Source organism: Natator depressus, chromosome 7 (genome assembly GCF_965152275.1).
Source record: "Natator depressus isolate rNatDep1 chromosome 7, rNatDep2.hap1, whole genome shotgun sequence".
Taxonomy (NCBI): domain Eukaryota; kingdom Metazoa; phylum Chordata; order Testudines; family Cheloniidae; genus Natator; species Natator depressus.
The window spans coordinates 31,916,336-31,944,008 of record NC_134240.1 but is presented as its reverse complement, the minus strand read 5'-3'; the positions used below and the strand labels follow the sequence as shown (position 1 = coordinate 31,944,008).

The 27,673-nt window shown below is 55.6% G+C and overlaps 2 protein-coding genes across 2 annotated transcripts; both read right to left on the bottom strand.

Annotated features, from left to right (window-relative positions):
- Positions 1-1,254: 1,254 nt before the first annotated feature.
- LOC141990599 (solute carrier family 22 member 6-B-like) lies at positions 1,255-12,279 on the bottom strand. Its single transcript, XM_074957972.1, has 10 exons — positions 11,831-12,279; positions 9,513-9,616; positions 9,030-9,184; positions 8,408-8,576; positions 7,932-8,055; positions 7,574-7,692; positions 6,785-7,002; positions 6,198-6,306; positions 5,348-5,551; positions 1,255-4,944 (listed from the first exon to the last, which is right to left on the bottom strand). The coding sequence occupies exons 1-10, from the start codon at positions 12,197-12,199 to the stop codon at positions 4,896-4,898; spliced, it is 1,620 nt and encodes a 539-aa protein (XP_074814073.1). The 5' UTR covers positions 12,200-12,279; the 3' UTR covers positions 1,255-4,895.
- Positions 12,280-14,946: 2,667 nt separating this feature from the next.
- On the bottom strand, positions 14,947-25,824 carry LOC141990600 (solute carrier family 22 member 6-like). The gene is made up of 10 exons (XM_074957973.1): positions 25,453-25,824; positions 24,999-25,102; positions 23,561-23,715; positions 22,778-22,946; positions 22,254-22,377; positions 21,116-21,225; positions 17,615-17,829; positions 17,026-17,134; positions 16,560-16,763; positions 14,947-16,432 (listed from the first exon to the last, which is right to left on the bottom strand). The coding sequence occupies exons 1-10, from the start codon at positions 25,822-25,824 to the stop codon at positions 16,360-16,362; spliced, it is 1,635 nt and encodes a 544-aa protein (XP_074814074.1). The 3' UTR covers positions 14,947-16,359.
- Between the last annotated feature and the right edge of the window lie 1,849 nt (positions 25,825-27,673).

Below are 27,673 nucleotides of genomic sequence, written 5' to 3'. Positions count from 1 at the left end.
GGTGTCCATACGCTGCTGCAGCATCAAGCACAACAACATCATGACAACCCAGACAGCAGCATGGCACATGGAGGGGATGCTGTGGCATCTTATGGTCTCCCCAAATTCTCCTGGCAGCTGCCAAAACCCCACAAACTGAATCTTCCACAAGGAAAGCAGGAAGATTGTGGAGAATCCACGACGGCAGCAGCTTCAGCTGTAGTTAGACAATTCCTTTCCTATACTTGTTCTGTGTTTGTACAGCTCCTAGCACAATTGGGGCCTGGTCCGTGATTGCAACTCCTAGTGCTACTTCAGTACAGAGAACAAATAATAGTGTGACATTCTATACCTTGGGGGAGTGTACTGAAATCCCCATATTCCTCATTTTCATATAATCGTGATCTTACATATAAAGCATGCCTGGTAAGGTATCGGGGGAAAGGTTATGATCTGCTGAAAATCATTTCTCTACCCATATATGCGTATCATTAATGCATATGAAGTTATGAGAATTTTGTTGTACGGTGGTCACTAAAACATGCTGTAAATTGGGGAATCAGCCAGATATTAGCTCCCCAGAGGCAACAGGTGGAGTGTCAAACAACCCATCAACATCCGTTGTCCAGCAAGGGAATTACAATGCACTGATTCACCTGCATGAGGCCACACTAGGGGAATTGCTCAACCTTGCTTGGAGAGACTCAGCAATGTCCCCCTGACATGCCTGGACATGTGCTCCCCAAGCACATGGACTGAGGGTATATGTCAAGGTTCCTCCCCCACTCTGAACTCTAGGGTACAGATGTGGGGACCTGCATGAAAAACCTCCTAAGCTTATCTTTACCAGCTTAGGTCAAAACTTCCCCAAGGTACAAAATATTCCACCCTTTGTCCTTGGATTGGCCGCTACCACCACCAAACAAATACTGGTTACTGGGGAAGAGCTGTTCGGACACGTCTTTCCCCCAAAATACTTCCCAAAACCTTGCACCCCACTTTCTGGACAAGGTTTGGTAAAAAGCCTCACCAATTTGCCTAGGTGACTACAGACCCAGACCCTTGGATCTTAAGAACAATGAACAATCCTCCCAACACTTGCACCCCCCCCTTTCCAGGGAAATGTTGGATAAAAAGCCTCACCAATTTGCATAGGTGACCACAGACACAAACCCTTGGATCTGAGAACAATGAAAAAAAACAAAACATTCAGTTTTCTTACAAGAAGACTTTTAATAGAAATAGAAGTAAATAGAAATAAAAAAAAAATCCCCCCTGTAAAATCAGGATGGTAGATACCTTACAGGGTACTTAGATTCAAAACATAGAGAACCCCTCTAGGCAAAACCTTAAGTTACAAAAAAGATACACAGACAGAAATAGTTATTCTATTCAGCACAATTCTTTTCTCAGCCATTTAAAGAAATCATAATCTAACACGTACCTAGCTAGATTACTTACTAAAAGTTCTAAGACTCCATTCCTGGTCTATCCCCGGCAAAGACAGAATATAGACAGACACACAGACCCTTTGTTTCTCTCCCTCCTCCCAGCTTTTGAAAGTATCTTGTCTCCTCATTGGTCATTTTGGTCAGGTGCCAGCAAGGTTACCTTTAGCTTCTTAACCCTTTACAGGTGAGAGGAGATTTCCTCTGGCCAGGAGGGATTTTAAAGGGGTTTACCCTTCCCTTTATATTTATGACAGTATAAAACAGCCAGAGTGGACACATACTGGGCCCTTCTCCTGCTGTCCCCTTTGCTTCAAGCAACTAAGACACTGAGAAGAAGACAAGACTCCAACAGAGGAGATTGGCCCAGGTTTAAGGAACAAACCTATATTTTAAGGACTGCAATATCCAGGGTGAGAAAAACTGCTTAATCTAGATGTTGCCCAATCTAATAGGGTTGAGAGTTTAGACTGTGTGCTTATATTTTATTTTATTTTGGTAACCACTCTTTTTGCCCTAATACCACTTAAAATCTATCTTTGTAGTTAATAAATTTGTTTGTTTATTCTACCTGAAGCAGTGTGTTTGGTTTGAAATGTGTCAGAGACTCCCCTTGGGATAACAAGCCTGGTACATATCAATTTCTTTGTTAAATTGATGAACTCATATAAGCTTGGGGTGTCCAGTGGGCATAACTGGACACTGCAAGATGGAGGTTCTTAGGGTTGTGTCTGGGACTGGAGATATTGGCTAGTGTCATTTGATTGCACAATCCCAGGAGCAGCTGACATGCCAGAGGCTGTGCGTGAACAGCCCAGGAGAGGGGGTTCTCACAGCAGAGCAGGGTAAGGCTGGCTCCCAAAGTCAAGGATTGGAGTGACCTAGCAGATCACCGGTCCGGATAACACCAGAGGGGAATGTCACAAATACAGTAGTCATCTTATTTTCTAACCATAATCTTATTTTCCACCTGTCTCCAACAGGCAACTCCGCAGGCTCCTCAGCAATCACAAAATCAGTGCCCAGAAGGGAACAATGAATTCCAACATTTCAGGGACTGTTCTAGGTCTCAGTGGGCAGCACCCTCTGGATCATGGGGAAATTCAGAAAACCAGAACAGCCCAATTTCCACTTCAGTAAGGCCAATTTGGTGTAGCAGGCAGAGGAAGCTCTGTGGAGCCACCTGCTGCTGCTTAGGAAAATCACAGGCAGTAATATGATGCTGTTCTTTCTCATCAGGTGTACAGCTTGGCCTCCACCAGCTATGAAATAATAATGTACAGCACCTAGCACAACGGAGCCCTGGCCCGTGAGTGGGGCTCCTCAGCACAGCTGAAATGCAAATCCCAAATACCAATGCGAACTTCTGAACACCCACACCTGCTGTGAGAGTTTGTGAGCTGTGACCGAGTGATCAAAGGCCATCAGCACTGAATGGCTGTCTCTTGGGGAAACAATCAGGTAGCTACTGGTAGGGCCAAAGGGAATCGCTCTCCCCAGAAGCCTGAACACATGGCTGCACCTGATCCAAAGGGGCAGAGACTGTGCTTCTCCCAGCCAGAGGGTGGCATTTCCATGGCCACAGACACAAGGCCCAGAAGGAACGCTTGCCTCCACAAAGGGCTGGGACCAAACCCAGGGCCTTGTAAAGGAGGCTGAGATTAGAGAGAGGGGATGGGGTGCAGGAGTTTGCTGTTTTCCATAAACCTATAATTCTCCAATGCTTTCAGAGAGTGTGTGTGTGTGTGTTTGCGTGCGTCCCTGCTGCCCCCAGCTGGAGGGAATGAGCCCTGCTTTGTGTGCAAGTTCACATGCCTGGATAAGAAATTCCTTTGCTAAGTCTGTGCACTTCCTTCCTTTACTGCTGAGTTATCCCTGAATGGTGTAACTAAGAAAACCAGGGTTCCCACAGCCAGGTAGACTCCAGGGGAGAAATATATAAGCAACTTTGGGACTTGAGAGGACTGGGGCACTGTTTCCAGGGTCTAGGCAGCTGAAGTCCCACTGCTCAAGAAGGGTGTCAGACTTGGGGTATATCCCTGGGAGATCCAGTGCAGGGACAGGGATCAGTCACTACCCAGACATAGGGGGCTAAGCAGCATGGGGGATCCAGCAGTTGGAGCCCATCACAACAAACCAGTGCCCATTTGGAAACCAGAATTGGACCAGTTGTGACTCCAGGGTGTTAGCAGGTGGCTGTCCCACCTGGTTACTTAACATAGCAAACACACGCTGCATATGGTCTATACTAACCCCAGTCTTGGACCACTGCAGTCGGTACAACTTCAGGAAGAAGAGCATCCTATTGATTCCTCAGCATGGCTTCTGATCAGCTAATATTGCTATGGGGGAGTGTCACCAGATGGCGCTGTCACACATAGCCTTACAATTTATTTTCCCCAGCTTTCAGTCTTTGAAGCCACACTATATCATGTTGGTTTTGTGATGCAGTTCTTTTCTTTCCAGATGTGCTGCTCTTGCAAGCAGCAAGAGACTTTGCTCTTTGCTTTTATCTTTTTAAATCGCATCAGTTCTGGGGGACAGAGCAGCTCCCTGGGAACTGGGCATGGGTGTTTGGGCAGAGTTTACAGAAAGAACAGATTGTCTGTCGTGCTGTTTTTGTCCACCTCTGTTCCAGGACTGGTGCATATAGCACAGGGGATAAACAAGCTACATTAAGAAAATACCTACTGATTCTGTCTCATTTACTTCTCCTCTGATAGGAACCCAATTTACAAGGTTCTGACACCAGCTACGGCCAAGGGGCAGCAATATTAAAAAGGTGCATTTCAACTGAGGTCACACAAAAGGCTTTCCATGTCAAAACCCTTCCTAGCAAAGGGAATTTTCCACGCAGCTAGTGGATACGGAGGAAGGTTAAGTATACAGAATAAAACACCGTCACGTTAATATATGCTAAGCAAATTGATTCAGAGTCCAATCTACCAATTCTGCCCCCGCATTTGCTACTCCCTGATGAGCCATGTGTAAATCAGCTGTGAAAAGCACTGCAAGCGAGTCAATTCCATGGTAGTATTGGATACCTGCTGGAAAGACTTAAATATGCGAGCTCTCCCAGGGTTTACAGTCATCCTAGTGGGAAGAAATGTCTCCCCTCTTGATCCTGTGGCAAATGAGCACCAAAAAACTAAAAATCTAAGCTGGAGAATCCCAGACAAAAAGGACCCTTTCAAGATTTTGCTTCTGTGATAAAAAAGCTGGTTGTCTGGTTCTATCTCTATCTAGTTCTGCAGTGGGGCCTATCATGCTAGTATCTGAGCCTCCCACATATTAATAGATTTATCCCCATAATCCCCTCTGGGCAGGGAAGCATCATTAGCCACACTTTACAGATGAGGAAATTGAGCACCGAGCAATGAAGTGACATGCCCTAGGTCACACAGGGAGCCAGGATTTGAACTCAGGTCTCCAGAATCCCAGTCCAGTGCCTGACACATGAGCCTGTGTTTAGAATTTGGTTTTCAGTTCCTCTTTCTTGCTCCGTTTCTTTCTTGCTCTGAAAACAAAGGGAGAAGAGAAGAACAAAAGCACCAAACAGCTGGATCATTAAAAACAACAATTAATAATTAATGACTCTTTGTCCTTTCATCCAAGGCTTGTGTAAAGTGTTTAAGATCTGTCCTTCTATCCATCCCCCACACACCTCCTAGCTAGCTAGCTATCCATCTATCGCCATGTATACACACCCCAGTCGTCCCAAACACCCCAGCTATCTATCCAACCATCCCCATACACACCCCTCTATCCATCCACACACACTGCATCCATCTATCATACATTCACACACCTGTGCCCATGTACACACACTCTCAGGTTCACACACATACACTCATCCTCAGACACACACAATCCATCCCACGCCCAGCCCCCAGCCCTCACACAGTGCCCATCGTACACACCTGTCCTCCACCTGCATCATCGTGTCGGCTAGTGGGACCCCCAAGGTCTCTGGTAAGCAATTGACCAGGATGCCAGCTGTGATGGGCACTGCCCCGAACAGGAGCAGGGGCAGGAAGGAGACAAAGGCCTGGGTCATCTGCAACATGGGGGCTGCCACCGCTCCCAGACGAGCCATCATGTTGGTGACCCCCAGCCCTGTCTGCCTGGGGAGAAGGGGAAGCCACAGAGAATTGAGCAATCCCATTAAGGCTGGATACTTTATACAAATGAGCAGATGGTCTAACTTGCATATTTTATGAATAAGCAACTGTTTATTTGCATAACCCCCTTGCAGTCAAATCTATTCATTCCCACTCGAGACCCATCAGTTCTCAGCTCCACCTCCCCATTGGATACATCACTGGCCCCCTCCCTCCATCAAGATCTGCCCCAGGCACAGCTCCAGGGCTCCCTCAATGGGACACTAAAGCAGCGCTTGAGACCCAGGTGGGGGAAGCTGAAATCAGGAGTGTCCCAGCCAAATGGGGAGGTTCAGCAGGATTTGCCCCAGCAGGACCGGAGGATGCAGACGAGGGGAGACACCCACAGAGCTCAGCCATGTCCCAGCTGAGGAGGGACTGGAGCGGCTAGCTGAATGAGGGGGGAACCCCAGGGAGGGATGTCTTGTACCTGAGCAATGGGACCCTTAGGCTGGGCCTCAGGGCATCATTCCTCACCATGTGGGGGGGATTAGATTGAACATCCCAAGTCACTAGAACCCGGGAGGCCTGACTCCCAGCCCTGCTCCCTGTGCTTCAGGCAATGCTGCCTCCATTGATGCTGTCCCGCAGAGGGCGCTGCCCCACTCACCTGATGACGGTAGGGTAGAGCTCCGTGGTGTACAGGTAGGAGCAGCTGGAGGAGGAGGAGAAGAGCCCTTTTCCCAGGACAGTCAGGGCAATCAGCAGCACCTCCATGTCTAGGGGGAGCAAGGGGAGGATGACCCAGAATGCATCAGGCTGAGAAGAGCCTACACCCCAATTTTTGCTCTGGAGGTGCCTGTCACTAACTCAGAGACCCAGCACTGGGTGATGGGCAGCCCAGGACCAAACCCACCGCGCTGGGGCTGCGTGGCACCATAGCTGGGCAGGGGCACTGGTCACTTGCCAGTCCCCTGGGCCACCTGTAGGGCTACAATCTCGGCCACTGGCCGAACCTCCTTCCCACTCCCAAAGCCGCCCCAGCTTCCACCACACCATCATTGGCTCGGTTTCCTGCACAGCAGGGGGGACGGGATACTAGGCTGGATGGACCCATTGGTCTGATCCGAGATGGCAGGAAGTGGGGGCTACTGGGCTGGCCAGGCCCATGGGTCTGATCTGGGTGGGGATCCGAGCTGGTGAAGCCCAGGGCAGTGGGGAACGCTATGCCGACTTGGCCGAACATGCTGGACTCACCCTGCGGCACAGGGATGCTTGCCAGGATGAAAAGTCCCCCCAGGAACAGACAGGCAGCCTGCGTGAGCCGGCGCCCCAGGCGGTTGGCGGCCACGGCCACCAGCATGCGGAAGGGCACGTCCACAGCGCCAAAGATCAGCTGCACCAGGAAGATGCTGATGCCCCCGAAGCGCTGCAGGTCCAGGGCCAGGTGGTAGTAAGAGAAGCTGTTGGAGAACCTGCCGGATGGGGGTGGGGAGAACTGGGGTGAGGGAGGCTCAAAGGGGGAGAGAGTGTGACTGTCTCCCAGCCCCATTCCCGTCTGTTTGTCTCTCCCTCCGTCTCTCCCCCTCCTCTGGTCTGTCTGGTTCTCCCTCCCCATTTCTATCTGTCTCTGTCTCCAGCTGCTTGGGTGCGGGGGGGGGGGGACTTTCCTGTTCACATGGGGGGAATCCCGACAGGGTTTTGGTGACACCCACATTTACTTCTAGGGGGTTCTCCCCACTGAAGAAACTCCCTGCCCCATGACAAACCCAGCCACTGGGGGACCAAAGCAAAGTTGAGCCTCCCCCATATCTCCTCTTAGCTTAAATCAGTGCTGTGGGGATAAACACTCTGCTCCCATCCTGAGCATGGAATCCTCTCGGGGGCTAAGCAGCGTGGGGACTAGAACTCAGATCCTCCTGCCATCTAAGCCCAGGGGAATCCCACTCAACAAGAGACAATGGTGCAACCACCCTCCCCAGTCAGTTTATCGCACTAGTATTGTTAGCCTGGGGGATACAGATGGGGGCAAGGGGAGCTCCTTACCAGGCCAGCATAAGGCAGCAGGTGACCCCACGCATGGGCGCTGTCCGGAACAGCTCCCGGGCAGAGTGCCGGGAGGGCCCCAAGCTCTCTTTCTTCTGCTGCATTTCCAGCCTCAGTGTCTGGGGAGGGAGAGAAGGTTGGAGCTGAGACCAGGGTGGAGAAATCATACCTCCTCTCCAGAGGGGGAGATGGGCAAAGCCAGGGAAAGAGAACCCTGGGACTTGACACCCAGCCCCCTCATCTCTAACCACTAGACCCCACTCCCCTCCCAGAGCCAGGCATAGAACCCAGGAGTTCTGACTTCTAGCCCCGCCCTTCTCTAGCGACTAGACCCCACAAGGTACCCTGTGCCCCTCACCTCCAGGGAGATGCCCTCCCCCTCCAGCTTCTCGCCGTTGATCCAGGCCACCCGTCGCAGGTTCCTCAGCGCCGTGTCAGGCCTGTGGTTGACGATGAGCCAGCGCGCGGACTCTGGGATCCACCTGGGGAAGGGAGGGGTTGGACTGGGGCTCAGAGAGAGAGGGGTGGGGGGAGGGCATGGTGCCTGCTGAAGACTGGGCACTCACGTCCCTGGGCTCTGGGCAACAGATCTGGGATTCTGTGCTTCTCTGCCAGTTGGTTTAGCCAAATGGAGACCCTGCCAGAGGGGAACAGGGTTGCAGGGTCTCCATTTGGACCAGGCAACAGGCTACCACTGCCATAGGGTGTGGATCCCCTCTGGGCTCCCAGACACAGGGCCCTGTGGCTCCTGAGCCCATAATGCCACCCCTGCCTGGAGCCGTGGCTCCTGGTGGATGTGTGGTCCCCCTGCCCCTCAGCCCCAAGGGCACCTACCAGCTGTAGAGGAAGAAGAGGAAGAAGGGCGCTGAGGATGCCAGCTGCAGCTGGCGCCAGTCACGGATGGCGTATGCCAGTCCAGCCAGGACCAGCTGGCCCAGCGTCAGGCTGCAGGCAAGGATGGTGGCCACCGTGGCCCAGGACTGGGATGGGATCCACTCCATGGCTGGGGGCAAGGAGTAGCGTGAGGTGCAGCACCCTCCAACCTCAACCTGCCTGCCCAACTTTGGGGAGTGGGGCTCAACCCTGCACCCTTCTGCACTGGGTGGGCCCAGGATGGGGCAGTGTGGGGAGAGCTGCCCCCTATGCACCCACACATAGAACCCGCCCCCAGGACCTCCATAAACACTTCCCTCCCCTCCTCAAACAACCTCCCTCACATTCTCCCCTCCCACACAGCCCCCCAAAAATCCCACACAGTCCCTCCCACACAAAGCCCCTATCACAACTCCCCCACAGGCCACACCTCCGGCCCCCCCACAAACGTCTCCCCTTATGCACATACACCCCACTGTCCCCCCATTCTTCACACACCCACACCCCAGTCCCCCAGGTCCCGCACCCTCACACTCAGCCCCCCCCATGCCAGCTCCCCACCCCCGGCCCTCCCCCCACTCACTCAGGCTGATGCTGTTGAGGATGAAGCCCGCGGTACCCGTGCCGCTGAAGAAACGGAAGGCACAGTAGGCTGCCAGGTTTGGGGCGAAGGCAGCGCCGGTGCCCATCACACCCACCAGCAGCAGGGACCAGAGCAGCAGTGCCCGGCGCCCCAGCCTGCAGCAGGGGAGACAATACCATTGGAGAAAGGGGGGATATGGGCTGGATGGGCCCATGGGGCTGATCTGGAGGGGGGCAATGAGGGGGATACTAGGCTGGATGGGCCCATGGGGCTGATGCAGGGGGGATAACAGTCTGGGTCGGCCCATGGGGGTGATGCATGGGGGGATACCAGTCTGGGCTGATCCGGGGGGGGACGGGGGATGGAAGGGAGGATGCTAGGCTGGATGGGCCCGTGGGGCTGATGTGGGAGGGGGGATACCAGGCTGGATGGATGCATGGGGTGCTCCAGGGGGGCAGGGAAGGGGGATATTGTTTTACTCACCTATCCGCCAGGCCCCCGTAAACCAGCGCTCCCACCAGCACCCCCGCCATGTAAATGGACTGGGCAAAATCCTTGAGAGCCCGCTGGCCACAGACCAGGTGCCACTGGGGAGGAGTGGGGAGAGGCGTGTGAATCCAAGGATGCCCCATGGCACCTGCGCTGCTGGGCAAAGGGCCGACTGCATAGTCAGATGGGCTCCAGGGACACAGCTGGCACAAAGGGCCAGGAACCACACCTATGTCTCCAGTGCCCACCTGAGCTACCTGAGCCCTGGCTAGTATCTGTACCCTGGCAGCAGTCAGGGTAATCAGCAGCACCTCCATATCTAGGGGGAGCGAGGGGAGGACGACCCAGAATGCAACAGGCTGAGAAGAGCCTACACCCCAATGCTACTGTGCCATCTGAGCTCACCTGCACCCACCTGGGCCCACTTGGTCAGAGCCCAGCTGGGCCATCCCAGCTGTTCCTCCTGTCCATCCCCACCAGCACCATCCCAGCTGCCCCTGCTGTCCATGCCCACCTGTGCCACCCAAAACCTCCCTTGCTGTGCATGCCCACCTGCAGCTCCCATGCCCACCTGAGCCCTGTGACCCCCACATCTTGTGCCCAATCCTGCCAGCACCCATGCCCTTCAAATGCCCTCTGTCCCTTTTATGCCCTGCTGATTCCAACTCACTCCCTTGTGTCACCCATTGCTGTCAACAAAGCCCTTATCCCCGCCTTGGCCCGGCACTGTCCATGCAGCCAGGAAGAGCTGAGTTTCCACCGCCCCGCACAAGGGCTGGGGGGACAGGACAGCGTCCCCGTCCATGTCCCCCTCCCTCCCCCAAATCTGGAGTCTGGAATGATGGGTGGGGCCTGCACCCGGGGATCATGGGTTGTTCCAAGCGGGTTACTGTGTCACCCAGCTGGGCATGGGGCAGCTGGCAGCACGACATGTCATGGATGAGCTAAGAGCAGGAGAAGGGATTGGCACAGGATCCACGCCAAGGAAAACACTAGGACTGTCATCCATTATCCCAGCTCTCAGAGGGGCGGCTAAGGCTGAATTTCTGCCACAGCAGGCCCCTGTGGGCTGGCAGGAGGGGCACAGAGACACAGGCCCTTGGGCAGCACCCCATTCCCTGCAGCACAGCACCCCCTAGCACTGCACTGGGGTACTGGAGTCAGCACTGCCTGCGAGGGGGCAGTGCCCCCTACTGAGGTCCCCCCTCACCCGGCTCCCTGAAGCACAGAGCCTCTCGGTGCCAGGCTGGGGGCAGCACCAGTTCAGAGGGGAGAGTACCCCCTGCTGAGCCACCCAGCTGGCTCCCTGTGACACAAAATCCCCTACTGCTGGGGTCAGCACTAAGAGCACCCCCTAGAGAGCCACCTCCCTTCTCCCTGCAGCAGCACAATCAGCACAGACTCCACGGGAAAAGCAGCCCTCATGAGCCCCCAACCTGGCTCCCCAGAGAAGCTGGGCACTCCTTCAAGGTCTCCCAACTACTGAACTAGCTGGGCCTTGCTTACGTAATGAAACCTCCGAGGGGGCATCTCAGAATATCACTGAGTCATCATGGAGCTTGGCCAACCAGGCAGCCTCCAGGCTAGCTCCTCCCACCTCCAGCTGGCTCAGAAGCCCCGCCCTGCGTCACCTCCTGGCTGGTGTTGACTGCGCAGTCAATGCAAGGGCTCCTTCCAATGAGTCAGGGCAGCATGGGGGTCCCTGCACCACCAGGCTGTGAGCACCCACCCTTTGCTCTAGGCCCTGCCCGGTCACAGCCTTGGTCCTGGTCTACATAGGCATTCATGGATCAGATCATAGCTACAGCGGAGACATCGCCTCCATGTAGGGCCGGCCAAGGGAGGGAGCTCCTGAAGGGCCAGGGCGACCACAAAGCCCAGGCTAGCTGCCACAGAGATAAGGCGTGGTTCAGGCCCAGGGGAGAACTTCCAGAGGACATGAAGCTAAGCCACAGCCCAATAGCCCCGCTGCTTGTTAGATAACGCTTTGCCACCAAACTGATCCAACAGCCCCCTACATCAAGCACAGTCTGTATGCTCCCAAGAGGAAGGAGAGCCAGAGATGCCATGTAGTGCAGTAGGCACCTTACTATGCCAGTCTAATGCATGAGACAGGCTCGGATACTATGGGTGAGAGCACAAAACCGAGGGGGTGGGGTGGATGGATGGATAGGTGGTTAGATGGGGACATAGATAGATGGATAGGTGAATGGACAGGTGGGTAGGTGGAAGGATAGATAACCAGCCCATGATGTTGTCACAGCTCCAGGTCCCCACTCCCCTGAAATGATCCCTCATGCTCCCCTCTGTACCTCAGTGATGATGGTGGAGTTGAAGACACTCCTGTCGTACGCCCACCCATCCAGGCAGGGCTCAGTGGCATTGGTGCTGGTTCCATTGGGGGCCAGGAGCTGCCACTGTGGGGTGCTGAACCGCAGGCACCTGTCTGGCTCCTGGTTGTCATCCATAGGAACATAGATCTTCAGCAGGTCTCCTGTCACCTCTGTGGTGTCATTGTCTCCCATCGGGATGTAGCACCAGTGCCTGGGGACAGCAGCTGTGAAGTTCTGCAGGAAGTTATGGGAGGCCACCATGAGGAGAGGGAGGAAGACCAGGGCGACGAGGATGGTTTGAAAGAAGCCCATGCATTGCTCCTTCTCCAGCTGGACTCCAGGGGCCATGGAGGCTGTGGGGAAACCTCTTCCTGACTGCCTGGTTGCTCTTCTTCTCCAGAGCCCCTGGCTCGTATAGCAGTCAATCTATCTGGCCTTTGGCCCTGGTAAATCTTTGACCAGCATCAAGGGCAGAGTCAGGTGGGAGTCTGAGAACATGGAGGAAGTAGGGAAGGGAACAAGGTCCAGCAGAGGACATACTTCTCAGAAGCATTATTCATCTACTAAGGTGCGGGGGGAAAGGAGGGGGGCAAGTAGCCAGGTCACAAAATGGGAAATGGGACACAGACCATTTCCTCTCTGGGGGGTGCTTGCACCAATCCAGTCCCAGGGTGGGGTGCTGGCTTGGTAGGGACGGTGGGGAATGGGATCCTGGGGCATTTCCCTCTAGGACTCGTGCTCCTATTCGCCCCCATGACTAACAGTCATTCCCAGCTGATGGCTCACATGGTTGGAAGCTGTGGAGTCCACTTAGTCCCGCTCCAGTTGCCCCACATCACGGACGCTTCTGAGACCATGTGGCATTAATGAGCCACGGAAACCCAGTGGGTTCCCTTGGGCAGGCAACAGACAGGAGTGTTCCATTTGGTGGGAGAGGATTTAGCCAGAATGGGAGCAGACCCCCCTTCACAGCCTTCCCCCTGCCTAGCACTGAACTTTGTGGGTGGGTAGAGCCTAGACACCTGGATTGAGAATGAGTGAGGTCCTGTACCAGGCACAGCACAACCCCGACTGAGATCAGGGCCCCATGGTACCACACGCTGCACACACCCCGACTGAGATCAGGGCCCCCATTGTGCTGGGTGCTGCACAGTGAAAGATAGCTCCAGTCCGGAAGAACTCACAGTCCAAACAGACAAAGAATGGATTATTCTCCCTGTGATGGGTTGGACACCCCGTCCAGGATGCCACTTGATATGCTGGGGTTCCACTTAGCCCGCCCATTCCACCAGCCTGGGCTTCCTCACCCTGTCCTTGCTATGCTAGGCCCTCAAGTCTTCTCTAGCACACACACAGGTAAGGCCACACCCTGCAGACACAAACTGAAATCAGCTGTGTGGGAGGATTCGGGTCAGGACTTTATCCAGCACTCACGTGCACACTTCCTTTGGGGGTGTAAACCCAAAATCATATGGTCTTTCATTGTATAGAGACATCTGTACAGCCTAAGCTCATAAAAATAGCCCCCTCCCTCAAGGTGGAGGGAGATATGCACAGCTTCCCCACCCTGATATGAATTGCACAAACTGGGTTTTGAAATAAATTTATGTCTTGTTTAACTACAAAAGGTAAATTTTAAGTGACAATAAGGGATAACAAACAGAGCAAAGCAGATTACCTTAGTAAATAAACAAAAAACGCAAACTGAGCTTAACACACTAGATAGGGAGGATATAAATTAGCAAATTCTTACCCTGAGTGATAAACAGGCTGGCAGATTCTTCAGGCACAAGTTGTTTTGGCTTTCCCAGGATTTCATACACAGACTAAAAATCCTTCTAGCCTGTGACCATCACTTCGCACAGTTCAGTCTTTGTTCCTCAGGTGTTTCCAGGTGTGGTGTTGTAGGGAGAGTGAGGTCCCCCCATAATGTCATTTCCCCCCTTTTATACTTTCTTCCCACTTACTGGAAAGCTCTTTTGCTGTGACCTGGGTCAAACCGTTCCCATCGTGTAGTGCTATCTCTGAGAAGTTTCTATTGTACGCAGTTCCTGGGGTAATCCTTGTGCTTGTGTGTATTTCCTCAATAAGCCATTAACATTGTTTGGCCTTTTTACTGTTGTACCTGAAAGGCTGCTTGTGGGTGTTTTCAACCTCACGACATGTTTCAGTAACACATACATAGCCAAGCATCAGAACTTCACATACGACAATAGCACATACAATCTGATGAGATATTACTGTCTAATGGATCAAGACTTTTAGAACGATACCTCACAAGGCTTACTTTGTACAAAACATATCCTAATTACATGACAGTGGTGAATATTGGGGTGCCAGGGTGTCACATTGGGCACTCCACATCAGTGGCCCCTTTTGTTCAAGGCATTGCCCTATCGGCCAGCCCACATGCTGCCGAGCAGCTTGGAGCTCTGTTCCTGTGTGGCAGGCCACCGCTGCTTCGCTTCTGTCGGGGCTCTGCTCTGCTTTGCATCCACAGCTCTCAGCTGGCCACATCATTTCTCCAGATGGCAGCCCTGGGTGTGTGTGCGTGTGTGGGGGGGGTAGTGCAGTATCTCTGCGGGCGGGGGCCCCTCCTATACCCCCAGGAGGGATCTGGGCCAGGAATGCCCCTGCAGGCACCAACCCAAGGAGATCTTCCAGTTCAGGGCCAGCCCAATAGAAAACTTGGGAGATCATCTGAAATCACCCTGGATAAGACCCATATGCACTTCTCATCTTCCCCTGCAGCCTAAACTGTGGGTCTGTTGATCTATCACTGCACATCCCTCTTCTCTGCCCCACCCCAGCCACTGGGGCACCCCTCTCTGCCCCTCCACCCACCCATCCCTGGGGTGCCCCCCAATCTACCCCTCCCTAGCTCTACACCCATCCACCACTGGAGCGCCCCTCTCGGCAGCCCTGCTACTCCACATAGATGGGTGATTACTGTCTGGGATGATCAGAACAGGAGACTCACCTGGTATCCAGGGCTAGATTGTCCCCTCCAGTCTTCCCCCTAGGGTCTCCTACCACAGCACAGGGGTAACACGGGGGTGCTCATATCACCAGACACCCCTCCCTCTTCTGCTAGTAGCCATCACTTGACATAGTTTCTTTAGGTGTGGAAACTGTTATGCACATGGTCCCCAGCACCCCTGCAGGAGCCTGCCTGGCTCTGACCCCCATCATCCCCATGTGGAGAGAGTATGGTGAATCATGGGAAAATGCAGTCTACCCAGGGAGCCCAGCCTAGAGGAGAATGAGGCACTCAAACTACATTTCCCATGATGCACCAGTCAGGGATTCCCAAGATGCATTCCCTTCCCATCTACAAGAGGGGAGACCATGGTGCATCATGGGAGATGTAGTTATCAGGGCACCCATCTCACAGAGAAGACAGGAGCAGGAGGCTACCAAACTATATCTTCCACGAGGCACTGCAGTGGCATTTCAGAATCAAAATACTTAGATTTTTGCCGAAAATATCAACACTTTCTGGAGAGAGAAACATGCCCCCCCACCCCTGTTTCCAGAGGAGCTCCAGCCCTGACTCTATGGGGTGGTTGGTGTGCAGGGATCAGGGACATGGAGCAAGGGGAATTTTTTAGTGTGGCTGGTTTATTTACAAAAATGTACAGAAGACCACAGGAACGAGTGCAGGAAATCTCACCTAGGCACCCCACACACACACATCCTGTCCCTGCTGCCTGGGGGCTCGTTCCCCACCCAGAGGGGTCACTCCAAACTCCAGCCCCATTGGTGAATGTTACAGATTGGATCCAACTGCCCCGCCTCCTGTACAGCCTAGCTGAGCTACCTAGGTGCCCCCAGCCCTCTGCACCTAATGGGGAGCCATCGACACCTTCAGAGCCCCCAGGCTCTTCTCCCCACTCTGCTCAGTTTTCCCCAAGAGCAACAGAGCATCAGTTCAGCCACAGGATCCAATCCATGCCCAGCTTGGTAGTGGCTCATCAGCAGCTATGAAATCTGTTGGCTGGGTCTCAGCTTGCAGCAGGACAGAAACCGGCATCTCATGAATGGGCCACAGATGCTGTAGAGGGGTGGGTGTCAGGCCAAGATACATCACCAGGAGGAGCCAGTTCACAGCCCGACCAGGCCGAAGGAAGGAGCGAGTATTAGGCCAATACACAAAACCTGGGGGAGCCAGTGACAGCCCGGGCCAGTGACAGCCCTGCCGGACCACCAACAAGGGGAGCAGGTACCATCACACCTGGCAAAGTTGTTTGGGGAGGTGTCTCCCTGCTCTGTCCATGCCCCACAGGCTCCCTGCATGTGAGGTGTAGGGCCCCCCACTGTGGGGCAGCTCAGTGACACAACTCAGAATCCCCCACCCCCCATTTGCCCTGTCTCTTTAAGGGGGCTGATTCCTAAGTTGCAAAGGGAACAGCAAGTGGTTCCTCCCTTCACGTGGGCCTTTTGGTGCAGCCTGCACCTGTGCATTGCGGGGGCCAGGACTGGGGGCTTTGGGTGGCAGGGAAGGCTGCTCAGATCCTGGTTGAGTGGACAATGTGAGCCACAGTCTCCCCGGCGGGCGTCTCCTCGCCTTTCCTCCTGGCTCTGGAACAAAAGAGGGAGGGTGTGAAAAGGATGGAAAGGGCAGGTGGGAAGGGATTGACAGGCAAGGAAAAGGTTTGCAGGGGGAAAGGGCAGCAGGAGATATACCCCAGCAGCCTGTGAGTCACACCTGTCCTCCACCTCTTCTATGGTGTCCAGCAGGGGGACATTGTGCATCTCTGGCAGGAAGCAGGCCGCGATGCCGGACACGACGGGAGCCACCCCGAATATCACCAGCGGCAGGAAGGGAAATTGCTGCCCAGCCACCAGCACCGCCGGGGCCACCATGCCGCCCAGACGAGCCATCACGGTGGTGAAGCCAGTGCCTGTCTGCCTGCCAGACACAGCATGCTGTGAGAGACTCGTAACAATAATAACATGTCCCGCACAGAGATGAGGCTGCCTCTGGGATGGAGCACAGGGGCTGTTGTTACAGGGAGCCCTTGCCTGGCACTGAGGCAGCCACCTCTGGGGTGGGTCACAGGAGCTATTTATACAGAGATCCCTCACCCAGTACTGAGATGCACCTGCCCCTGGGGAGGGGCGCAGGGGCTGTTTAAACAATCAGAGATGGGGAATCCCAGTCCTGATTTTACCTGACAGCGGTTGGGAAAAGCTCTCCCCCATATAGGCAGGAGCAGACAGAGGAGGCAGCCAGGCATCCTTTTCCCAGCACCACCAGAGCCAGTCGCACCATCAGCATCTCTGGAGAGGGGAGAGATGGGGATGTGGAACTGGCCTTCCTGGAGATCACAGAGCCCTGTGCAGGTTTTAGTCACTGCAGTCCCACGTCACAGCTGCCACATGAGCCATGCAAAGTATCACAGCAGCATTTCACAGTGGGAAAACTGAGGCATGGGGCTGCACAGGTGAAGTGGCTTGTCCAAGGCAGAGCCATGAATAGAATCCAGGAGTGCTGACTCCCAGCTGCCCACTCCGTTCCAATCATCAGACCCCAGTTCCCTTCCAGGACTGGGGATAGAACCCAGGAGTCCTGACTCCCAGCCCCACCCTCCCACTCTAACCCCTGAGCCATCTCTCCTGAAGGTCATGGGACAGGAGACTCTTGGCAGAGCCATGTCACAAAGGCTTCCCCCACTTCCCAGCTCAGTGGGACCAACCTGCCTCCCATCACTGCTGGAAGCTGAATGGGCTAAGAACCTGGGGCTCCAGGGGGCTCCTTACCTCTGGGCACAGGGATGTTCCCCAGGAGAAAGACTCCGGCCAGGATGAGGGAGCTGGCCTGGATGGCTCGGCGCCCAAAGTAGCTCAGGGCCAGGGTACAGGCCATCTTGGCCAGGATGTCAATGGCCCCAAAGAATGTCTGCACCAGGAAGATGTCCAGGCCAAAGGCCGGCAGGTCCATGGAGAGCCCGAAGTAGGCCAGGTTGGTGGAAAAGCTGCAGAGCAGAGCAGAGATGGGTCAGAGGGCCAAGCAGGACTCATAGATAACATGGAGAGCTCAGCCAGTTTGTGACATCAGGGGTAGAAACAACCCATCCATCCTCCTAGATACAGCTGCGTCCACCCCTCCCCTGTCGATCCTCCTAGTGTGGCAAAGTACCTTGTTCACCTCAGCAAGCTCAGTTCTTTTTCGCCTTGGAGACACAGGTTTGGGCAAGGCAGTCCGTCTAGGTGGCACAAGGTCAGGCTACACCTTTCCTCAGTCAGTCCCTTGTGCCTGTTTTCCTTTCCCTCCTGGGGAGGGAATGCAGCCTCCCTTCCTGGAAAAGTTCAGTGTCTTGCTGCACTGTTGTATATTGGATCATTGTATATCCAGCCTACTGTTGTATATTGAATCATTGGCCTGATCCTGTCCAAAATTCCCAAGTGCGGGCCCCATTTGCCCAAACTCAGGGGGATCTACCTCTGTCTCCCCCTCAGGGAAAACCCTCGGGGAACTAGGTCCGGTGACAGAGTCGATCTCTGGCCCAGTCCCGCTGTCCGTTGGGCCATCTCTTTTCCCTACAAACGTAGATTTCTGGTACTGGGCCAAGATTCTCGTTCCCTTCATTTTAACTGCCCTCCGAGTCTTCCTGGGCTTTCCAGGCAGAGAGAACAAATCCTGGGCAAATTCATAGAAGGAATTTAACTGTTGGGGCCATCCCCTGGGTCCTGGATTCATTACTTCATTCCGCCTCCTCTCCAGGGAGTAGGCTATCAAATCCTGGGAAGTCTCGTCCGATGAGGACTGGGTAGGGGAGTTAAGGAACTACTCCCACTGTCACCTTAATGGGGTTTCCAAGAACTTCTATTTTTACGGGGATGGTCGGGTAATAATTGACATCCCCATGCACACAGGATATTCCTGAGAGCTTGACCCGGGATAGTTGGTCTTGCCCGACCAGATTTCCCGAGACCAGCATGATCACACTTCCCGAGTCTACTAACGTGGTGTTCTCTATACAATTCATCTTAACGGGGCTAGTGTATCTATGAGGGACCATCGCAACCCCGACTAGATTTATTAGATCACATGGTCCTCCTATATCTCCCAGTTCGCATTGCATGGGCTCTTCTAGATTCAGGCATTGGGCAGTGATATGCCCCAATTCGCCACATGCATAACATCGGTACCCGGCTCGGGGCAGCCCCCCGATTTTTAGGGCTGTTGGGCTTTACCCCCTGAGCCTCTCCCCCAGTCCTCAAGTCTCTCCGGGACCTCTGGCTGCTCTTCAGGCTCCTTCCTCCCCTCCATAGTCCGGCCTGGCACTAGGGCAAACTGGGGCCTCGGCGCAGAGATTTGTCTCTGATTCTGGTGCCTTCCTTCCCCTGTGGTCCAAGAAAGTTCTTGGGCTGCTAGCTGTCTCTCTGAGGGCAACTAATTCATCATAGGAGGAGGGATCATTTTGGCAGACCCACCCTCATATGTCCGGCGGCAACCCCCTCATGTACCTGTCCAACACTAGGATTTCCACAGTTTTCTCCGGGCTGTGGGTCTCGGGGCAGAGCCACTTCCGGGCGAGGTGGATTAAGTCAAATAGCTGGGACCTCGGTGCTTTGTTGTTCCGGTATTTCCACTTGTGGAAGCAGTGGGCCCTTATGGCTGGTGTCACGCCTGACCTCGCCAGGATCTCCGCCTTCAGCTGGGGGTAATCCATAGCTGTTTCTGTTGTCATGTCAAAATAGGCCTTCTGGGCCTCCCCGCACAGAAACAGAGCCAGGATACCTGCCCACTGGTCTTGGGGCCAGGCCTCCCGCAGGGTCATCCTCTCAAAGGCGAGGAGATATGCCTCTATGTCATCATCCGTGGTCATCTTCTGTAAATAGTTGCTTGCCGGCAGCGGCCAGGCCCCCTGGGGGCCATGCGTCAGCATGGTCAGGGCTTTTAACTGGTTCACCACTTCATTCAGGGTGGCTCAATCTTGGGCCGCCTGGTTCATCAGTAATTAGTTTGTCTCCTGCTGGACTCACACTGACTCCTGCTGGGCAGCCATCTGTACCCTGGTAGCCTCTTGTTGGGCCGCAGTGGCCTGTACCAACACCTTCACTACATCCTCCATTTATTTGTTTGTTTGTGGTGATTTACCTTGCCCTGAGATGGCTTGCCACAGAGCCTCACTCACTTATCCCACCACTGACACCATGTGTGGCAAAGTACCTTGTTCACCTCAGCAGGCTCAGTTCTTTTTCGCCTTGGAGACACAGGTTTGGGCAAGGCAGTCCGTCTAGGTGGCACAAGGTCAGGCTACACCTTTCCTCAGTCAGTCCCTTGTGCCTGTTTTCCTTTTCCTTCTGGGGAGGGAATGCAGCCTCCCTTCCTGGAGGGGTTCAGTGTTTTGCTGCACCCAGCCTACTGGCAGCTGCAGCTTCCGCTTCCCGCTTCCCGCTTCCCGCTCCCCCTCCCCCACCCCCACCCCCACCCCTTTCCTAATAGGTGAGGGTTTAAAAAGGTCTTAAGCAGTTGGAGTCAGCTGAACCTAACTGGTTCTCTAGGAATCCCTTTTCAGCTGAACCTTATTAACCTGTGGTTACCTCTCGTCAGTGGATAGGGAGGGGCCTTTTAACATTCTAGGACTGATTACTACCCCCACCCCCGTAGCTGTTTGTCCTCGGTTTACCACGCTAGATACAGCTGTGTCCATCTCTCCCCTGTCCATCCTCCTAGATACATCTGTGTCCATCCCTCCCCCCGTCCATTCTCCTAGATACATCTGTGTCCACCCCTCCCCATCCATCTTCCTAGATACATCTGTGTCCACCCTTCCCCCGTCCATCCTCCTAGATACATCTGTGTCCATCCCTCTACCATCCATCCTCCTAGATACATCTGTGTCCATCCCTCTACTGTCCATCCTCATAGATGTGTCCTTCTGTCCATCCCTCCACCCCTCCTCAGAGATTTAGCTGTGTCCATCCACCCATCTGTCCCTCCATCCCCTCCTTAGATCCAGGAAGATGTATCTGTGTCCATCCATCCACATTACTAAATCCTAGATGTTCGACTATCCGTCCATCCCTCCCTCTCCCCATGGACCCTCTTTTCCTTAACTGTCTATCACCACAGCTGACCTTCTATCCAGTTCAACACTACCCCTCCACCCTGCACCATCTAGCTGTCCCCTGATAGGTACCCTTATCCCGTGGTAGACATATGGCTCTGTCCATCCCCTCCGGGGTGCAGGAGGGTCACTCCCTGGTGCTGGAGTCTCTGAGCCCCAGGCTGGCCAGGTGGAGGGCCCTTACCTGACACTCATGAGGCAGCAGGAGATGCGTCTCATGGCCGGCGTGTGGAAGAGGCCCAGGCAGGAGCATGTGGTTTTCCCAGGGAGGCTGCCCCCCACCTTCTCCACCATCTAGGAGAGAGAAGGTGGCTCAGCAGTGCCCCGGCCACTCAGGGCCCCAGGCGAGGAGGAGGCTGGACACGGACTCACCCCTTCCCTTGGCCCCACTCGCCCAGCCCAGGACCTACCCAGCCCCAGAGCCCCACCCCCTATCTTGCCCTCAGCTGGGAGCCTCGCAGGGCTGAGGCTGGAGGCAGGAGCTCAGCACGAGACCCCGACCATGGCCTCTGGCCTTGGCATCTGCCCTGGGAGCCTGGGCAGTAGGAGAGGGTAATGGGGGGAGGGGGCAAATCCCAGCCCTGAATGTTGGGAGAGGGCCAGCCCCAGAGCAACAGATTGAGGGATGGAGGGACAGATGGCTGTATTTGGGGAGGGATAGATGGACAGGTGTGTGTGGGGAGGGGGGGGGATGGAAGGACGGACGGGCCAGAGGGAGGGAGGGACGTGTGTGTGAGGGGAGGGAGGAATGGATGGGTGTGGGGGGGAGGGAGGGATGGACGGGTGTGTGTGGGTAAGGAGGGATGGACAGATATGTTTGGGGAGGGACCAAGGACGGGTGTGTGTGGGGAGGGAGGGATGGGTGGGTGTGTGTGGGTAAGGAGGGATGGACGATATGTTTGGGGAGGGACAGAGGACGGGTGTGTGGGAGAGGGAGGGACGGACACATGAGTGTTCACAGGACTGGCTGGTTGGAGAGATGAAGCCCTTTCAACTCTAGATGGGATCAGGGCCCTCGCCCCGTGTGACATGCACCTCTTGCCCTCTCGCCTTTGCCCCCCCATCTTCATGCCCCACGAAGGAACTTCCACCCCCCTTGCTGCCCCCACTGTGTTTGGGGCGGGGGCTCCTCTCTGGACAAGACCCTGCCCCCTTTCAGCTTTCCCAGCTCCCAGTGCCATGCAGGTGAGGAAATGGGCCAGGTGCCAACCCAACTGGGGCCCCCCCAAGGGCCTCCCATCCCCCTCACCAGGACCAGCCCCAGCTGGGTATCAGGGCTGGGACACGCTGTGACCCCGAGGGGTCAAAGGGTATCAGCTCACTTCCAGGGAGATGCTGTCCCCACCCAGCTGCTTCCGGTTGATCCGGGCCACCCGTTTCAGGTTGCTCAGCGCCGTTGCAGGCCTGTGGTTGACAATGAGCCAGCGTGCAGACTCCGGGATCCACCTGCGGAGGGAAGGAGCCAGGATTCCACTCAGACAGGGCTGATCCCTGGGGGAATCTCAAAGTGCTTTGCTGTCAGTTCTTCAGCCCCCTGTTTTATGGAGGGGGAAACTGAGGCATGGGGGAGATGTGATTTGCCCCCACCAAGGTCACAGAGTTAAGCAGTGGCAAGGCTGGGAATAGAACGCAGTCCTCTCCCCTGCTCTTACCGCTAGGCCCCACTCCGTTCCCAAAGCAGAGAGTAGGACCCAGGAGTCCTGGCTCCCAGCCCCCTGCTCTCACCACTGGACCCCACTCCCCACCAGAGCAGGGGATAGAACCCAGGAGTCCTGGTTCCCAGCCCCCTGCTCTCGCCACTGGACCCCACTCCTCTCCAAGGCCCTTCTGGGGATAGGGGACTCACCAGGCACAGAGGAAGAAGATGAAGAAGGGGGTAGAAATGGCCAGCTGCAGCCAGCGCCAGTCCCGGATGCTGTAGGCCAGGCCAGCCAGCACCACCTGACCTGCCGTGCTGCAGTAACTCAGCCATGTCACCACCAGGGCGCGGGACTTGGTGGGGACCCATTCCAGACCTGGGCAGTGGCAGAGGGATGAAACATCTGAGCTGGGGGGTGACTCCTGAGCCCCTTTCTCAGACCATGCCCCTCCCCACGCCCATCACTCATGGGCCTCAGCCAACGCCAGCCTTGGGAACGGGGGGGACGGGGGTGGGGCTCATTCTGTAGCCCTTTCAGCCTCCCCACTCGAGCCTCCCACAATTAGGGCCAGCCAAGATATTCCTGCTAGGAACTGGGCTGAGACACAGCGAACTCATTGCATGCTATGCAATGGGACACTGGATGGGGAAGGTCCCTGGGCATCATTAACCTGGATTGGAACTTGTGCCCCCTATGGGGAAGGGCCCCATATCCCATTCCTCACCCTCTTAGGCCAGCCAGTCCCTCTGCTCTGGGGCCGGATTGGAGCCAGTGCCCATTGGAGAAGAAAGCCCTCATATTCGACCCCCTGAAGCCAGCCAGTGCCCCCACTCTAGGGCCAGATTGGAGACAGTGCCCAGTGGAGCAGAAAGCTCTGTATCCTGTCCCCCACATGCGTGTTGGTCCCGCTGCCCTGGGGCTGGATGGTAGCTGGTGCCCCCTAGAGGAGAAAGGCCCTGTCCCATTGCCCCTGCCCTGGGGATACTCACTGAGGCAGATGTAGTTGAGGAGGAAGCCAGACAGACCGACCCCGCTCAGCAGGCGGAAGGTGCAGTAGGTGAGGAAGTCTGAGGATAAGGCAGCCCCGGTTCCCATGACAGCCACCAACAGCAGAGAACACAGCAGGATGACTCGCCGCCCAAACCTGCACCACAGAGGGGAGTGTCCAGGGTAAGACCCCAGAGGGAGCAACACAGCTCTCACATGGCAGACTGTTCACCTGCGGTACTCACGGCCACAGGAAACTGCAGCGCTTCATCGGGCGTCTGTGATTGTTTGGAGTCAGTAACTGACAGCTGATAATCACTGATCAACAGCAACTGCCCCAGCTCACTGATCATTACTGGTAAATAACTGATCATCGAAACAAGTGACCAGCACTTGATCCCTGATCATCGATAGCCGGTAACTTGTAACTAACCGAGCTTGGCCGTACACTCGATTCCCTGGCATTTCTCGCTCTGTCTGCAACACAATAACCTTTGAGTGCTGCGTCTGATCCAGCCCAGAATTTCCCGGAACGTTCCAGGCACCAATTGCTAAAACCCTATGGGGAATTTGGGCACAACTGGAAGAGGGAAATGGAGGGTATCCGGAGCCCCAGCAGCACTTTAGCAGAGCCACAGCCTCAAACACCCGAGATCAAAAAACTGGTTGAGGGCACCAATTAATGCACTCCATCTCAGCTCCGCCCATCCTCCCAACAGAGTGTAACGGGGAGGGGGGGCGGAAATGACATCTCCCAGACAAATAACAATGGGGGAGGGTAGGTAAGGGAACACCGGGGGGGGGGGGAGGGGAAGGGGTGTGCCCACAGCCCCTGGCACTGGGGGACAATGGGTGATCCTGGCATGAGGGGGCGGTAGGGGGCTTGCAGCGTGTCCCTGAACTAGAGGGGGCTGGATGCAGCAGAGGGAGCTGTGCAGGGGCTGGAGGGACGCATGGTGTGTACAAGTGCTGGGACAACAGAAGCAGCAAAGGGTGGGACCCCCTTGTCAATAACCAGCCCTTGCTAACGCCTGTTGGCTGAGTGCTGAGCGCCGATCAGTGATGGACGTGTCTTCGCCGACAGCCAGGGCTGTCACCCACAACCCATGGTTAACAGGCGGTGCTGGGGAGCTGAGCATCAATAACCAGCCAGTGACAAGTGAGGGGTAAACCACTCGCAAGTGTAGGGTGCTTCTCAACCCAGGGAGTGTTTCCATGCGTCATGGAATGACCTAGCATTGGACCATGCATCTGAGCCAGGGCGGCATGGGCAGGGGGGCACTGGGCTGGATGGGCCCATTGGTCTGATCCAGGGGTGGGTGGGTAGAGGGGATACTGGGCTGGATGGGCCCATTGGTCTGAGCCAGGGCAGCAGGGAGAGGGGGATCTGATCCAGGGTGGGGGATGTTAGTTTCAGGGGGACGCCCCCGCCTCACCCACCTGTCTGAGAAGACTCCGAAAAGGAGGGCTCCAAGCAGCACCCCTGCCATGAACAGCATCTGCGCCAGCGCCGGGAGGGGGCCCAGGTCACACACCAGATCCCACTGGCAGACAGACGGACAGTCGGTGCCCACAGGGACAGGGTGTGGCACCCCCAGGGGGCCCCCTCCCAGTCAGTGGTTTGTCCTGGGGGGACTGGAACTCCATAGCCATGTATCCCCCAGCACTCAACCTTCCCCCACACCCTTCTCTGGCCCCCTCCCCAGCTCTCCCCATCCTCTCTCTCCCCTACCGTCCTCCCAGTTCCTGTCCCTCTTCATTCCCCACCTCCCCTCCCCTCTCTCCCCACAATCCTCACTCTATCCCCTCCCCCTACGTGGGTCCCCCCATCCCTGCCCCCACCCCATGGCTCTGCCTCGGGGCAGCGGGGAAGAAAAGGGGCTATGAGCCATACCTCAGTGACGATGGTGGAGGAGAAGGTGCTGCGGTCGTAGTACCACCCATCCCAGCAGGGCTCTGTCTCGCCTTCCCTGCCCAGCGAACCGTTGGGTCTTGGACGCTGCCCATGGGTGCCCACCAAGCGACAGCATCGCTCTGGGCTCGGGGCCAGGGAGAGCCCCCCATGAGCTGCCGTGCTGTTGCCCACCCAGCTGGCGTTGGTGCCTGGTGGCGGGGGGCGGCACTGGTGCTCAGGGGAGATGGCACTGAAGTTCTGCACCAGGTTGTGGCTGGCAATGAGGAGGGCAGGCGCAGTGAGCAGCAGGACACAGAGGAGCTGGAAGGGACCTGCACTGCCCACCTTCTCCAGGAGGTCTCCAAAGGCCATGGTTGGGGGGTGGCAGGGGACACCAGATGGTGGGGGAGATGGGCACAAGCCCCTCCTGGGGTGACTGCAGGGAGAGACGGACGCCTCAAGGGAGAGACAGACACAGGCACCTGCAGGGAGAGATGGGCACAGGTTCCCTTAAGGAGCAGCTTTTCCCAGTTCCTGGCTGCCTTATATACAGAGCAGAGGGGAAGGTGGGGAGGGGGGTTAACGATTGACTCCTGCCATGTTATGCTGCTAACCCAGAGTGCCCTCTCCTCTTCTCCCCACAGTTAGAGGCAGCTGCTAACAAGGAGGGAGCTGGCATGGAGGCAGGGGGAAGTGGGCACTGGAGGTTGGGAACTGGGATCCAGGGCTGGGATTGAAGAGAGAAGTCTGGTGCCAGACTGGGCACAGCCACTGGGGACCAGGCACTGCGTCTGCCCTGGCACTGGGGACCGGGCACTGGTTCTGCCCCAGGCACTGGAGAGCAGACACTGGCACTGCACCCGGCACTGGCTCGTCCCGCAACAAGCTGGCACTAGTCACAGACCCAGTCAGGAGTGTTACTAATGATGCAGAGTGAGACAATTCTGGGGTCACCTGCCCATCTCTGCTCCCCACACCCATCTCTCCTGGGTGGGGTGGGGGAACCTTTGCCAATGTGCCTCGCATGTGCAACAAGCTGAGTCAAGTCTCAGCCCCTGCCAGGAGTCCTGGCTTTGCCCTCATTTACCTTTCTACATCTCTGCCCCTTTAACCTTCTAAACCCATAACCCTCTTCTATCTCCTCCACACCCCCTTCACCCACATCATCCCTTTAAAGACACATCCACCCAGCAAACAACTTTCCTTCCTATCCCCCGCCCCACATCTTGATCCAAGGGGATTGGGTCTGGCCACCTCCCCCAGGCGTGAGGCCCAATCCCCCCTTCTTACGTCAGAGCAGCACATTTAGGGTTAATCATTACCCTCCTACCGGATTCACACACTAACCCATTTCCTGTGGGAATCAAGATCACCCCCCTGACCCCCAATTTGATGCCTCCAGTTCCGCTACTCAGTCACCTATTGCTGAAGTTTGGCCTCCACAGCCTGGTCCATGCATCCACGTCTCATCCGGCTACACCCCCTTGTTTCACAATGGGAGGGAGAGGGGTTCACCTACGGGGGGAGGTCCCCCTCAAAATCAGCCTCCGAATGTCACAATGTTAATGGTGCTAAGCAAGGGGCCAAAGGGCTGGCCCCACGGTGGGTAGAGAGATGGGGGAAGATGGATTGAGACCAGGCAGACTCATCACACACTGAAGGGGGTGGTCCCCAGCAGGAATCCAGCTCCAGGGAGAGAGGCTGAGACCAGCCATAGACTCATCACCTGCTAGGACGGGACTGGCCCACAAATCCTCTGGCAAGAGCTGGTATATCTCATTCTACCCACACACCCAGCCTCAACCCTGAGCCTCTCCATGGCAGGTGCCCAGGGCTTACCTGTCTGCCCCTGGCATTGCACCCTGCAATACACTCTCCCTGTCCCTCTGAGCTAGGCCCAGAGCTGGGCTGGGTTGCCAGCACCCTGTAGTCCCTACGTATCCCAGAGGACACCCTCTCCACCCATTTAACCACCCCACTGTGGCAACAATTCCCACCTGCACCAGCTGCCCCCTGGTAGGCACAGCAGCATGTATGTGGCAGTTCCCGTGTGCGTGCACACGCATATGCATATGCACATGTGTATACATGTATGTCTGAGTGTGTGCGCATGTGTGTGTGCATGTGAAGCAGTCACTAGGTTCACAAAGCGATGCTCTCACCGTGGGTGCTGGAGATTGGAGGAATGGGGTGGGGGGCTCCAGCAGCAACAGTGGGGGAG

What these genes read in the sequence shown, in the direction of transcription:
- LOC141990600 (XM_074957973.1), bottom strand. Translation starts at nt 25,824, where the DNA reads ATGGCCTTTGGAGACCTCCTGGAGAAGGTGGGCAGTGCAGGTCCCTTC. An exon ending in TGCTGCCTCATGAGTGTCAG is followed by an intron (nt 17,830 to 21,115) that starts GTAAGGGCCCTC and finishes TCTGCTCTGCAG; the next exon opens with CTTTTCCACCAACCTGGCCT. An exon ending in GAACATCCCTGTGCCCAGAG is followed by an intron (nt 17,135 to 17,614) that starts GTAAGGAGCCCC and finishes TCCCCTCTCCAG; the next exon opens with AGATGCTGATGGTGCGACTG.
- LOC141990599 (XM_074957972.1), bottom strand. Translation starts at nt 12,199, where the DNA reads ATGGCCCCTGGAGTCCAGCTGGAGAAGGAGCAATGCATGGGCTTCTTT. An exon ending in CCTCAACAGCATCAGCCTGA is followed by an intron (nt 8,577 to 9,029) that starts GTGAGTGGGGGG and finishes CCTTGCCCCCAG; the next exon opens with CCATGGAGTGGATCCCATCC. An exon ending in GGGAGGGCATCTCCCTGGAG is followed by an intron (nt 7,693 to 7,931) that starts GTGAGGGGCACA and finishes CTCCCTCCCCAG; the next exon opens with ACACTGAGGCTGGAAATGCA.